Source organism: Balaenoptera ricei, chromosome 1 (genome assembly GCF_028023285.1).
Source record: "Balaenoptera ricei isolate mBalRic1 chromosome 1, mBalRic1.hap2, whole genome shotgun sequence".
NCBI classification, from domain to species: domain Eukaryota; kingdom Metazoa; phylum Chordata; class Mammalia; order Artiodactyla; family Balaenopteridae; genus Balaenoptera; species Balaenoptera ricei.
The window spans coordinates 152989324-153003853 of NC_082639.1; the positions used below are offsets into that span (position 1 = coordinate 152989324).

Genomic DNA, 14530 nt, shown 5'->3' on the forward strand with positions numbered 1-14530 from the left:
GTTGTGGCGCACGGGCTTAGTTGCTCCACGGCATGTGGGATCTTCCCGGACCAGGGCTCGAACCCGTGTCCCCTGCATTGGCAGGTGGATTCTTAACCACTGTGCCACCAAGGAAGCCCAAGGATATTCGTTATCTCTATGGCTCTTGCTTAGTTATCCTTAGGTTGATTAGACCTGCTTTTATATTTACAGAAATAGTATATTTTTAGAGGCTAAAAAGTAATACAAATAATTTCCCAAACCATTTGACTGTACCTGGTGTGGTAGAGGTGAATAGTTTAAAGAGCACTACTTATATTACAAAACTGTGTTAAGACAGTATTAAATTATCTAAAAGTAAAAAGTCAGTAATTTGTAATACCATTCATTTAAAAAATAAAATTTGATTTTTAAGTTTAAATTGTTAATTTTTAATTTTAAAACATTCCCCAAATCAACTATACTACAATTAAAAGAAAAAAAAAACCACTTCCATGGAAGAAACAAACAAACAAAACATTCCTCTACTATCAGGATGATGTTAACTGACTTTCCTAAAAATCCAAATATTAAGGACATTTAATTTGGAAAAAAGAAAAAGAAACAAATGATTAAATTTCCTGAATAGTTATATTTCCTGCATAGCTCTGGGCATCTCCCTTGTGCCCAGAACTGTGCTGGCTTTATTCTGCTGGAGTCTGCCTCATACATACATAGTTCAGGGGTTACCCAGAGATCTGAGTGGGGATTATACTCAGAAGTCGTGGCTCCCACTCAGTGCTTACTTCTTTCTGGGATTCTTCCCTTTACAACTGCTACGGTCACCCTAATCTCTGTCCTCTGATTCTTCAACCAGTAAGACTTACATAGGTTTTAACTCCCTGCATGGCACTATAACTGGGAACTATTCTCAGGTTAAAAGCTATAAAAACTGGAAAACCAGTGCCATTGCTGTCTGCCAAGTGTTGACTCTCCTCCAATATCTGCCTGCCTTCAGTCACTCTCCAGTGCCTTCCACTAATTACTTTTTGCATTTTGTCCAGAATTTATAACTGTTACCTATGAACTACTCTACAATTACAAGAAGCAGAACTCCTCTCATTTTATTTTAATGGATGTTAAAGATCACAGGGAGAGGTGACTTTTAAGTGGTGAAAGAATAGATTTTGCGGGCTTCCCTGGTGGCGCAGTGGTTAAGAATCTGCCTGCTAATGCAGGGGACACGGGTTCGAGCCCTGGTCTGGGAAGATCCCACATGCCACGGAGCAGCTGGGCCCGTGAGCCACAACTGAGCCTGCGCATCTGGAGCCTGTGCCCCGCAACGGGAGGGGCCGCGATAGTGAGAGGCCCGCGCACCGCGATGAAGAGTGGCCCCCGCTTGCCGCAACTAGAGAAAGCCCTCGCACGAACTGAAGACCCAACACAGCCAAAAATAAATAAATAAATAAAGTAGCTATAAAATTAAAAAAAAAAAAAAAAAAAAAAAAAAGTACTAACCATGTGCCACAAACTCAGGAATGACAACAGAACCACAGTGGTAGGGAGTTGAAAAAAAAAAAAAAAAAAAAAAAAAAAAAAAGAATAGATTTTGCTCTTAAGTATGCCCCCCGTTAACTTCTCTGGCCCTTTAAAGTAGTACTGCATTGTGCCAAAATGACTATAAACATAGGCACCAAAGTCACATGGCAGTACTTACTCACATGTTTATCTATATGATTCAGAATATTTTTATTAAGGTTAGTATTAAAATGAAAACATAAGATATCTATTTTCTTAAAGAGAGCTCATGGATGGATTCCAAAGAATGTGTCCCCAAATTGGCATATCCCAGTTGTGAAACACTGCTAGCCATCTTCTATACCTAAATCAGAACCTTCTGATTTTGTTATTCTCCAGTTTAAAAATCTTTCTGTGAGAGGCATTCTCATAAATTTCTAGTATAAATTGGTATAATCTTTATGAAGACAGTGTAGCAACATCTTTCAAAATTACTTATACATTTAGCCTTTGACTTAGCAGTTTCACTTCTGGAATTTTATCCTATAGATATACACATATGAATGGACATTTGCACAGTGTTATTCATTGTAACATTGTTTATAATAACAAAAGATGAGAAACTGCCCATCAATAGTGAGTAGAGGAATTTAATGTTTACCATGTATTAAGAGATTGCAATGAAATTAGAAAATATTTTTAACAGAATGATAATGAATATATGATCTATAAAAATGTATGGGATACACCTTAATCTGTGTTTAGAGGAAAATTTATAGCCTTAAAAACTTCCATTAGAAAAGAAGAAAACTGAAAATCAGCGATCTAAATATCTATCTCAAGAAGTTAGAAAAAGAAAAGTAAATGCAACCCAAAGATAGTAGAAGACAGGGGATAATAAAGGAGAATTTACTGAAATAGAATACATACAATAGAAAGAATAATGACACCAAAAATAATTGGTTTTTTGAAAACACTGTAAACTTGATCAACTCCTGGCAAGGCTGATCAAGGAAAAAAAAAAGGTCCGTGTTACTGATATAGGAACGAAAAAGGGGACATTACCTCAGATCCTATAGTCATTAAAAAGAAAAATTAAAGGACATTAAGTGCAGTTATTTCAGAGCATCAAAAAGAGGGAATACTTCCTAGCTTGTTTTATGAGACCAGCATAACTGGGATACCAAAACCTGCACCAGGGATATTATAAGAAAGGAAAATTTATAGGCAAATCTCTTACATGATTATAGATATAAGACTAACCCAGCAAAATATTTAAAATGCATCATATTATATACTGAGAGCATATATTCCAGGAATGAAAGTTTGGTTTAACATTCAAAATCAGTTCCTTTAATTAATCACATTAACAGAATAAAGGGAGAAATTATATAAGCATTTCGGTAGATGGAAAAACTTGATAAAATGCAACTCTTATTCATGATAAAAAGAAAACTCTTAGCAAATTGGGAACAGAAGGGAATTTCTTTAACCTGATTAATGGTATCTACCAAAGAAATCTACAGCAAATATACTTAATGGTAAACTGTTGAATGTTTCCCCCTGAAAGATCAAAAATGAAAGGCAGGGTGCTCATTATCACCACTTCTATTCAACATTGTACTAGAGGTCTTAGGCAATGGGATAAGAAAAAGAAATTGAAAGTGTAAATACAGAAAAGGTAAAAACAAAATCGTCATTGTTTGCATTAATTCATCTTCCTACCTGCAAATTAAGGTTATAAAATTGTTTGGTTGATAGAGACATTCAGTCTTTACCTATGCATCACTGTTTCATGCAACCAGGTACCTGAAGAGATTTTTTAGGGCAGGAAAGGAGTTAGGAAAACCAGCTTCACAAAACTGACTTTTGTTTTTAATCATCTCCCTTTTAAAAACTCACTTTAAGTGGAGATAGTGGCTTGAGACAGGGAGTTAGGCCTTTTGTAGCTGAGGAGCAAAGATACAGCAGGGTGAGATGTGAGCTTAGCATTATGTGGTGAACACTGAGGACATTTTTCCATAGAAATATGTTTGCCTAATGGCTAAATGCTGCAGGATTTCGTGTACACTGCAGGTGAAGTAGCCTGTCCAAGCACCCTTAGGATCTTGTGTATCCTTGGTAACTTTCCCGGTAGGAGCCCTCATTCTCAGTTTAAATGGGGAGAGCAGAAAGAGGAGACAATAAAATTCTTGGACTATTATTTCTAATTTGAGGATTTCTTATAATTCAAAGGATAGAAGTTATCCTTTGAAGAGATGGGAAAACAAGCCTGTTTAAATAGCCCAGGGACTCTTCCTCATTTGAAATTTTAACCCTTTGTCTCTACTCCTCTGATTGTATCAATATTGATATTAAAGGAACTCTGTCAGGAATTCTTCTTCGTAATACTCGGTAACAACTATTTATCCTTTTACTTTTATGTGGCTGGCTTGAAGCTGGCTTCATTTTTGCCTCAGTGGTATAGAAGGATACACACACACACACACACACACACACACACACACACACTAATATGGGTAAAGCTGGCTTAGGATTCTGTTACCTTATTTACTGCTCTGTTTTCCAACATCCCAAGTTTTGTTGCTGTTGTCCTTCCTACTGTTTGCCCCATCTTTGTGGGTTTACACCTTAAAAAACCTCTTTAGTGTTACTTTCCTGGGATTTTGGAAGAGCACGAAAGTAGACCTGAGTTGAATCTACTACCTCCCTTGACAAGCCAAAAGTGTGAAAAACTGCCAGCATCAGTACCTGTGGAAACGAGGTGGAAAGTTGCTAAACCTGGGAAGACTAGTTGAAATCTGTTTAAGGAGAACTCAGATCCCCAGAACCCCAACCCTATACCGCATTGCTGGGTGCTTATTTTTTCCCTACCCTGGCAAATAGTGGAGGTCTGCTCTGGAGGGAAACAGAGGCTCTTTGGACTCAGGAACACCAGGTGCAGTTGAGGCAGAAGTCCCGTAATGAAAATAACATGGTTGAGACTCCCAGCCCTGGCATCTCACTCTGCCACCAGAAAGCTAGCAACGAGAGCTTTCCTCTCTAGGCAGGAAATTCGAGGATCTTTCTATGAGTAAATAGTGAGTTCAAGAGGAAAGACCAATTTAAATGGCCCAGCCAGATAATCCTCAGGGAAGATCACAGTCAACAAACTCCACTCACAGGCAGAGAACTTTCAGTTAGCTGTTTAGTCCCACATCTGTAAATGTGAGTGGGCAACAAAGAATCCCCAGATAACTGGGAATCTAATCGGCCTCTATTGTGAAAGATGGAGACTAAACCAAACATAAGAAGGTCACTTGGAGGAACAGAGACTGTAAAGGGAAAGTACAGCTTCCAAAAGTACTAATAGTACATGGGAGCTCATTAACCTTTTTCTTTACTTTTGTGAATGTTTTAAATTCCCATTATAATTCTCATAGAAATAAGATTCTCGTAGAGATAAGATATTGCAACAGTAATAGCATTTTATAAAAAAAGGAACACTCAGAGAGCTCTTAGAAACTAAAAGTATGATTTAAAAAAAAGAAACTCAGTAAAAAGTTTGAAATTAAATAAGAAATTTCTCAGAAAGGAGGACAAAAAAACAGAGATGGAAGAAAATGAATTCCAACCCTGAATCCTATATCTAGTCACATTATCAACCAGGTATGAGGACAGAAAAAAAGACATCGGCAGAAATGCAAGATTTCAAGTACCTTGTCTCAAGAAACTGCTGGAGGATGTACTCCATCAAAATGTGGAAGAAATACAGAAAAAGGAAGTCATGAGATGTAGGAAACATTAAATCCACTTCAGGAGTACAGAGAATCCCCAGGATGATGGTGAAGGGCCTTTGCAGGATGAAAACTACAGGCAGCAAATCCAGAATCTGGGTGAAGTTTCCTCAGGAGGGTGAGATTGAAAGGATTTCTGATGTATGTGAATAGCCTGGGAGGAGATCTAGACCACAGGTTGATCTGGCCCACTGCCTGGCTTTTAAATAAAATTTTATTTGAACACAGCTACGCTAATTTATTTATACCTTGTTTGTGGCTGCCTTCACACTGCAAAGCAGAGTAGAGTAGTTGCAACAGAGATCTTAATAGCCTGCAAAGTCTGAATATTTTCTATCTGGCCCTTTAAAGGATAGATCTAGAGAATTGATTTTAGACAATTGGTCCAGAGTTTGTGGTTGAATTGGTTATGTATACATAGAAAACAATGCAACTGCTCAATCTAGGGAGAACAAAAATTGGGGAGGAAAGGAAAAGTAGCCATGATTTACTACATGGCTTACCTTTGAATATATTTACATGATTATAATAGTGTAAACATCAAATATTGTGATAATTAAAATGACCATACAAGTGCATTGGGAAGATGGGAAGGATGTACATGTGTGGTGGGAACAGGAAGAGGAAGGAGCTTAGTCCTCATCTTCGATAGTCAGTAGATAAGCCCTAAAACTGAAGAAGAAATATGGCGATGAATACCAAGAGGTAAAAATCGATTCCTCTGTGGGGGGAGAAACAAAGGGCAGAGGAGGTGGGTTGCATTTTTTCATACAAACAAATCTTTTGCAGATTTTTTAAACTGTACCTTTATACCTATGATGAAGAAAAAAAATAAAGAACACCTCCCCCTCAAAATTGGAAAACAAAAAAGAAAAGAAACGCCTTTTCAAGGTCAATTCTAGTATCATACTTACTCATGCTGCCACTGTTCTGTTCTCACTTGCAATGGATATATATCACTGATCATCCCAGCCCATTTCCTGTTGAGTAAGGACACAGACACAGATTCTTCAGAATCATTTACCAGCAACCACGCCCAGTCAGTAAGAGTTGGCCCTGCTCATGAAACCAGTATCTCTGATATGATCAACAAACAGACACCAATTTAGGCAGATTCTGTCTGGTTCATAGGCATTCCCACCAAAGGAACATTGCCAAGATGCATTATTTGGCCTAGCGTCTGAGTACTCTAAATGTGTTCTAAAGAAACTGCATTTTAAAACTTCACCTGTTCCAAAAACCATTCCTACTTAAACCTACAAACATGGGGAGAGAGGTATTTCTCAATAATTCTTTGTAGATATAGGATAATCTAAAGCTAAGTTGTGGTTCTGAATGATTTTGACCTCTGAATTAAAGTAGTTTCTGCTTTTTTTTCTGACTCTTGATAGGATCTTTCCAATTAAAGATATACCCCTGGAGACAGATAACCTTGCTGACTGGCTCTATCAGCGTTTTATTGAAAAAGAGGACCTCTTATCGCATTTTTATGAAACAGGTACACAGAGTCCTATTATACATGTTCCTGATGTTACTGATAGTTTCAAAGATGTACTTTAGGGGAGATAACCATTTTTCGATTCTTCAGATACCCTAAAGGAATCACAGTATTTCTCTATTTAAGAATTTCAGCTTAGAATTTTTATAAAGACAAATTTATGTGAAATTTATTCAGGCTCTTACTTCATCAGCCAGTGTGGAAAGATCAAATGGTGAGTATCCATTGTATAAATGGATCTAGTTTAAGAGAGTACACAGTCTGGAAGACGGCCAGCATACATTTACGATTATATGGTCTGTCTTATGAAATAGCAGATATCATTCATGTGTTGGCATTGTACTTGATTGTTTGACTGATACCGTCACCATACAGTTGTTTCAGATCACTTTTGACTGCATTTTCAGGGACTTCCCTGGTGGTCCAGGAGTTAAGACTCCATAATTCTACTGCAGGGGGCATGAGTTCAATCCCTGGTTGGGGAACTAAGATCCCACATGTCGTGTGGCCAAATAAATAAATAAATAAATAACTGCATTTTCACGTGCTTTATTCTTTTCTTTACATGGAGGGATAAAGTTTACATGTTAAGTTTTCATGGATATAACCTTATTACATTTTTCTCCTAGGGAGACATTTACCCTAAGATCCCTTTTCTATACTCAATATTCTCTACGTTCTGTGACAACTACAATGAGTGAAAAAGACCTAGGAGGCAGGGAGGGGAGAGGGAGGAAAAACAGGAAGTTACGAAAGAAGGAAATAACATTGGTAGAACACCAGGCATACCAAAGTGCTTTCACAGTTAGCTGTGCCGTAGGTCTATTTTCTAGACCCTGCAATAGGGATAAAAAGATGAAGAGAAAGTTGTCCCGGGCCTGAGAATAGCCATGGGGTTTTAGATTAGTAGAGGCCCAATTTTCTTCCCACCTAGACTTTTTTGGTACAGAATTAAAGTAGATATTGACTCAGACTATTGAAGGTCTAATACTAATAAGGAAAGACTGATACTGTTAATTACCTTTAAGGCTTTTTTCTTTATGTTAGGGTTGTTTCACTTTGTCCTCAATAGGATTCATTCCTCAACTTTCCGACCCTGGGGCTTTGGAGTAGTGCATATTAATATGACAGGAGTAGGACATTGTGTATGCCATTAGAATTCCTAGTAAGACTAGTTGAACAAGATGCCTCTCTCTGCTGTGTGCATTCCTTGGTCTTACTCTAGAAATTTCTTTCAAGATGAAATAGGATGGATATCTAAGAAGGCTAAAAGGCCAGCAAGATCTGTTTTCTTTTTCAAACTCAATCTCTTTATGATATTTGGCCTAAATAGTAGCAACAATAATAGAAACTCTTTTTAAGAATGCTATTTGTATAACAGACCTTGAAACTTAAAAGCGTTCTCTGTAAATTGTTTGTGAGAAGCAAATCCTCTCTTGAATCAGCTTATCCTAGGGGATTATCAGCAAGGACAAAGACTATTTGAAATGCTGAAGCGTGTTTTCAGGATGACCTTAGGTAATATTGCTCCAAAGTGGTCTAGCCTTCCTTTCCAGAAGAGAATTTAAAGACATCTGTTTACTTTGTGTTTCTCCTTTTTATTATTAAGACATATTCCATAAACCATATTACCTTTTGAAAATAATCAGTAATTTACAACCCCTTTTGTGGCAAAAACATTTAATTTGTAAATAGAAGAATTAGTATAAATTATGGTATTCTGGAAATTTTTTCTTTTTTATTGGCCTCGCCACGCGGCTTACAGGATCTTAGTTCCCCGACCAGGGATTGAACCCAGGCCCTTGGCACTGAGGGCACAGAGTCCTAACCACTGGACCACCAGGGAATTCCCTGGAAATTATCTAATTGAGTCACACATCCTGTGTCCTGGCCATTGTGGAAATCTATAGGGATGCAGTGGAAAACAACGCAGCCATAGTGCCTTCTGTCATGCAGTTTATATTCCAGCGGGAGACAGAGAGTAAACCAGTCTGTAGAAAAAAGAAAAGGTAGATTGGAATCAATACAGATTGTGGAAAGTGCCAAGAAGGAAATAAACACAGAGATAAGAGTGACTGGCGGGGAAGGGGAGACTAGATGGATGGTCTTTTTCTGATATTGGAAGAATGCAAGGAGCCTGCCATTCACTGAGGTGGAGGAGGAGCGTACCAGCCAGAGAATAAAGGCAAAGACTCAGAGGCAGGAAAAGGCTTAGCGGTTTGAAAATTGTATTTCAAATGATATCTCTCTTTAAGAGCACCAAGAAGTCACAGAAGATGCTTTAAAAAAAACAAGAACAAAAAACTCTAGTTAAACTAATGTTCAACTTTTATTCTAGGACACCTACCACCACAGTAAAACAAATTATTTCTATCTTGTCTTTTAGGGGCTTTTCCACCTCCCAAGGGCCAGGAGGAAGCTGTTTCCAGGGAAATGACGCTCAGCAACACGTGGATATTTCTCATACAGTCTTTTGCATTTTTGTCAGGCTATATGTGGTACAACGTCTTTCAGTATTTTTACCATTGCCTGTTTTAGGAATTGACTTGGACTTGTCAAGGTCACCACAGGAGCTTGGACTTTCATAAGCGTGCATTGTTTTACATGTACAAATCAGAATATAAAAAAAAGAAAAGAAAAGGAAATTCAATGGATGGATTAATATTTATCCCCCTTTGGGATATTTTAAAACTCTACTAAAATGAGGATCAATAATATAACGACCTGCAAATATGTTTTAAGGACTTTTCATGTTTTAAAAAGATACACTCCACCACACATTTAAGCAAACATCACTTTTGGAGAAGAGGAAATCATAAAATCATCCTAGAAGACTCTCTGAGACAAATTCTGTTGCCACCAGATATACCTGTTAATCTAGTTCAAGCTCAGAATGCTGTACGCATCCGTTCCTTTTAGCTAGTAGTCTCTGTCAGGCAGTGCTGTAGAGCGCCCTCATATCCACCAACTCTTGCTGTGTTACTGGTAACCTCGAGGGGAGCTGGTCGGCACCTTCTGAAGAACTCTTTCCCTGTTGTTCGCAGCGACACTCCGGTCCTCCACAGCTACATGAAGTTCAGTGTCAAGCATGCTCTGGGGGGCAAAGCAGTGTCCACTGGACATCTTCTGGTACTAGAATGTGTTCTTCAGAAAGACCAGCTCAGTCCAATGCTGTGTTTACATGCACTAGTGCTTCCCCTTGTATGAGGGGTGGGTCACTTGATTTATCTTCTTGTATAGAAGGCATATCATAGGTTGATGATTGTCTTTTACAAAATGCACTTTTATCAGATGCATATATAGCAAAGGATTAGTACTATAACCTAAAAACAAACATAAGCATAATCAGCGAGTGGGGTTTCTGAGAGGCTGCCTGTCTGCACGTGGCTCTGTGTGCAGGCGCTCTCCAGCGCTGCCTGCATTGGGCACCAGCCACACCGAGGCTTCCGTCCCGCTCAGAGCCTTTTTTTTTTTTTTTCTCCATTTTGCATATTAGCATTAAATGCATATGGGGATGGTTGAAACAAGTTAAGGTAAGAAATTTGAATGATAAATTTAAGGTGAAATAGACTAGTTTATTAGAAAAATAAGAGATAAGCCAGGCACTGGCTTCAAGTGGTGACAAGTTCTCACGTGGCACCCCCGGAACCTGTGTTCCCTTAGCACATCAAGGAGCTGCCCATGTCAGAGTGGTGTAACCAGGAGAGAGACCAGCAAAAAGGCTTCTCAGTCTCTTCCCATTGCTTTTGGAAAGGATAAAGTCAAGTTTCTATTTCTAGAAAACTTCTTTTTCTTTAATTTGTCACTATGTTCATGTGATTGACCTCATAGTAGAACCAAACACTTCTCAAAAAGTGCTGGCATGCCATCAGCCCATCACCTGCACCCCCACTGTTGAGAGAGAGGCTATTTTTTGGCTTGGGACTATAAAACTATTTAGATCCTAGTGAGTCAGTGGTAGTTATCTGTGATGTGTGCATTGTAGGTTCCCCTATCGCCACTAATCGTACAAATGACAATTTTGAGAAGTAGCCAGAAAATAAAAGTAAACGCTAGTGTTACCTATTTTTCAATAAACCAAAAAAACTGAAAAGATGTGAATTTTCTCCCAGTTATGTGGGAAAGGCAAAGCAACACCAAACCAAAGCCCACAGCAGCTTCATCTTTAGGGTTAATTCAACGCCTATGTGAAATAGAATGATGTGTTACCTGAAATACCTCATTGAATATCAGACTACTACTGGTGAAATGCAGAAGACAGTGTTAATGTGTTTGGTTTGGTAATGGTTGTTATAAAATGCAGTTTTTTGGAAATCTAAGCATTTCCTTATGTGTTTTACAGTGACAGTGAATAGGTGAAGCCAATCTCAATATAGAGGTATAGATAATGATAGGAAGACGGAAAGAAGCTTAAAGATGCTTCTGTTTGAGGCCCAGCAAACACTACTTGACAAGATGAATCGAAATTGTTCATTTGAGAGATTAGTCAGCCATCTGGGGGATAAGTTGCTCACTGTCGAGTATGGCATGCACAGTCCTAGCCAATAGACCTTTTCCTCATTGCTAAGCAAGCCACAGATAGCGTGGCCAGTTCTCCCATCCAAAAAAAAAAAGAGAGAGGAATGCATACATGCATATATAAATGTGATTTAGGGCCACTTTTGCCATCACTGTGCTCCAAAGGAACGTGGTATTGTTTAATATACTGTATATGTTAAACAGACTATTACGTAAGATGCTTTACTTTTCAAGCGCAGTCATTTCAACAGTCTGTAGAGTGACAAATACCAATAGATTTGTGAGTTAACTTTTGAAAATAGATCTGTGAGTTGTAAATAGATGTGTATTTGATCTGCCCTATCCCTCTTTGATTCTTTATCAACATGTTCTCTCTCTTCTGTTGGCAAAATGTTTGAGAGCATTGATAGTGCTTTCCTTATCAGTAACTGGAGTTCTCCTGCTTGTACTAGGGAATGTAAAGAGAGAATCCATGTTTTTATATGGCAATCAGGGAAGCAGCAATATGCCACTGTACAGAACTGAATTAAAAGTCCTAATTTGTATTTTCTTTTCAAAGTGAGATCAAAGGACGTTTAGAAAATATACATTTTGTCAAGGGGAAAGAAAATAAAACTGTGCCAGTTTTATGCCTGTAGCTTGTAGAATCTCAGCACTTCTTGGTCTCAGCTGATCTGTCTAGATTCACACAGCAGAGAGGGTTGAGAACTCCCTGCTGGACCCTGGTCTCAATGAGCTGCAGTGAGGGGAGCATCTGCTTGGCCACGGGCAGGCGCAGTGACTACAGAAGTGACCACCCCAGCAGTTCATGCTTAACTTCAGAAACTGTCATTGGTGTTGAAATATACAGATATTGTGGAGAAACGTATATGCCAGTAGAAGGTAAAGAAAAATTACAGAATGGAAAATGATGTTTTGGGTGGGCAAACGAGTTGAGAATCTAAATAGCAGATTTTTTTTTAAAGCTAGCTATGAGTTCAGGTCTGTCATGTTATTAAGTAGTTGTTAATATTACAACCAACCCTTAATTTTCCACAGTAAAAGAAGTAGAGGTTACTGGATAGTTAATCCAGTAATAAGTCATAGTAAGCCAAAAATCTAATTGTATTTAGGTGTTTGAGTTTTTATTATCATCAAACTTTTTTTCTTCTAGGGATGCATATTAATTTTAAAAAATGATTTGAGTTTATTAGTTTCTATTGCCTATATATTTATGACTGTTAATGAGTAGTGAAAAGATTTGGAAAGACAGCTTCAGGAAGAGGAAACACAAAAGCCTAAATAATCCATGGGCTAGAAAAGGAATAATCAAGAGTTGGCGGTATTGTAATTTTTCGCGAGCCTTTTTGTGAAAATGAAATGTTAAATCACCAAATGTAAACCTCGGAACATCCCTGTAGTGTTAATAGTGTTTGCATCGGTGTTAAGAATGCCTCTCATTCTTTGCTCATGTTACTCACTTCTGGTGGATTTGTCTTAGTAACGTTTCTTGACAATCACTTCCCTACAGACTGTTCTGAACTATTGGGACCTGGTTATAATCGTAGAAAGTTAATCCTGGATAGCCTTATTGGATTCTTTTTATATTTAAGAAAATTTTATTTGTATTGCTGAATAGGAAGAGTCAGTTATTTCCTTCATTACATAGGACTTCCTTCCAGAGTTACCATTATGAGCATGTCAGCGCTGGTCCACAAAGGATGGATAAAAATGGTTCTTCTTTATTTTTTTGCAATGTAGTACAGTGAATCTTACATCTGTTAACATGAAAGGCAAAGTCAAAGCCACCCTGGGCAGCAAGTATACTGGTTCACTTTATGAGGCAGTAGAGACTAATACGTTTGGGACCAAAACCACCTAAATTGGACATTTCTCAGTCACAAAGGGGCCAGGTGTTCTCTGGAACAGTCACTGGTTGGTGCTTTATTGTAATCATTTTGCATTGATACCCAACAATTAGGAACTGGACCCTGGGGATAAGCTGAGGGTGCTGGACTGTTGGGGGAGGGTGACTGTAGCCATATGGAAAATAAAATAAGGGTTTTTCTGCAAATTTCCATTTGAGGATTTTTACATTTAATATTTTTTTAAAACAGTTAAAAGAGCAAAAAAAAGTTTTAAGTGTAATCTAGTTGCGAGGTATGCACACATATTTTGAATGGCTTTATTTTTATTGTGTAAAACTGTTGAACACATGACTGTGATGCACAAATTCTTTACATGTAAGGAGTCTATGCATTTTACAGTAACTCATTTCATGATTGGGTAATGAAACAGTTGTACATTGAATTGCCATTGTTGTATTAAGTGCTTTCATTGTCTTTACAGTTATTACAAAGTTGTATTTATTTTATACAGGTGGACTTTCATTTTCCTGATGCCATAATGTTTACTTCAGCTTGTTGACCTGTCTTTCTTTGTGTATCTGCATGTTGTAATATATGATAAGAATGAATGTAAAGGCTGTGGCAACTGTAATTAAATTTTGTAAAGGGCTGGTCACATGTGGATCTGGTTTATGAATGCATTTGGGATTATTTTCGTAACCAGATCACCTTTTCAGAAATTTAGATGTGAACACCAAAAGAAGCATTTTCTCAACAAAAATTAATAGCTGGTTCTATTTTTTTTAACCTAGAAAAAATAAAGTTGATTTTTTTCAAGTAAAGTGCTTTTAATTCTTAGTAGTGGGGATGGGGTGGTTGTATTTTACTGGAGATATTTAGGCATTAACATCTGTGGACGTGTATCATGGCAGTTGGATGCTGAGGGCAAACTGAAAATCCATGAAAAAACATTGTACTTCCTCCTTTGGTTTTAAACTATTTCCCCCACTCCTTCCCACTTTCCCCATCCAGTGGTATACTGGTAAATGTTGAATAGACTGCTCTCCTAGAAAAAAAATTCTGTATTCAAGTGTACATATGTTTGTTAAAATTTTGCTGATAGCAAGGACATATAAACACAGTTAACAAATAATAATAAAATATACTTTATTGTAAATCCCATATAGCCAGTTGATTCTCCCAGGATACTTTAATTGATTTTTGCTGAACTCTTGTAGCCAATCTATGATCGCAATTCAACCATGATTTAAATAATGGAATTACATCGTAATCCACTTATTTCTCAAATTTATTGGCATTCAGTCTGATACATGATCTGTTAAACTATTTCTTGTACAAATTATACTCATTAAAGTGAACCACTTTTAGCTTCAGCACTCATTGTAAGCTTATATAATTTAATTTTAATAACAACT

General features: G+C 37.6%; 1 protein-coding gene across 4 annotated transcripts in view; it reads left to right on the top strand.

The window, feature by feature from the left end:
• Nucleotides 1-13936, top strand: part of LPGAT1 (lysophosphatidylglycerol acyltransferase 1) — a 76626-nt gene extending 62690 nt beyond the window's left edge. For all 4 annotated transcript variants that reach the window (XM_059938497.1, XM_059938505.1, XM_059938526.1 and 1 more), the window contains 2 exons: nt 6644-6750; nt 9137-13936. In XM_059938497.1, coding sequence (XP_059794480.1) covers nt 6644-6750; nt 9137-9288 — 259 coding nt within the window. In that variant the 3' untranslated portion in view covers nt 9289-13936. The remainder of the gene's footprint in view (nt 1-6643; nt 6751-9136) is intronic.
• Nucleotides 13937-14530: the final 594 nt, after the last annotated feature.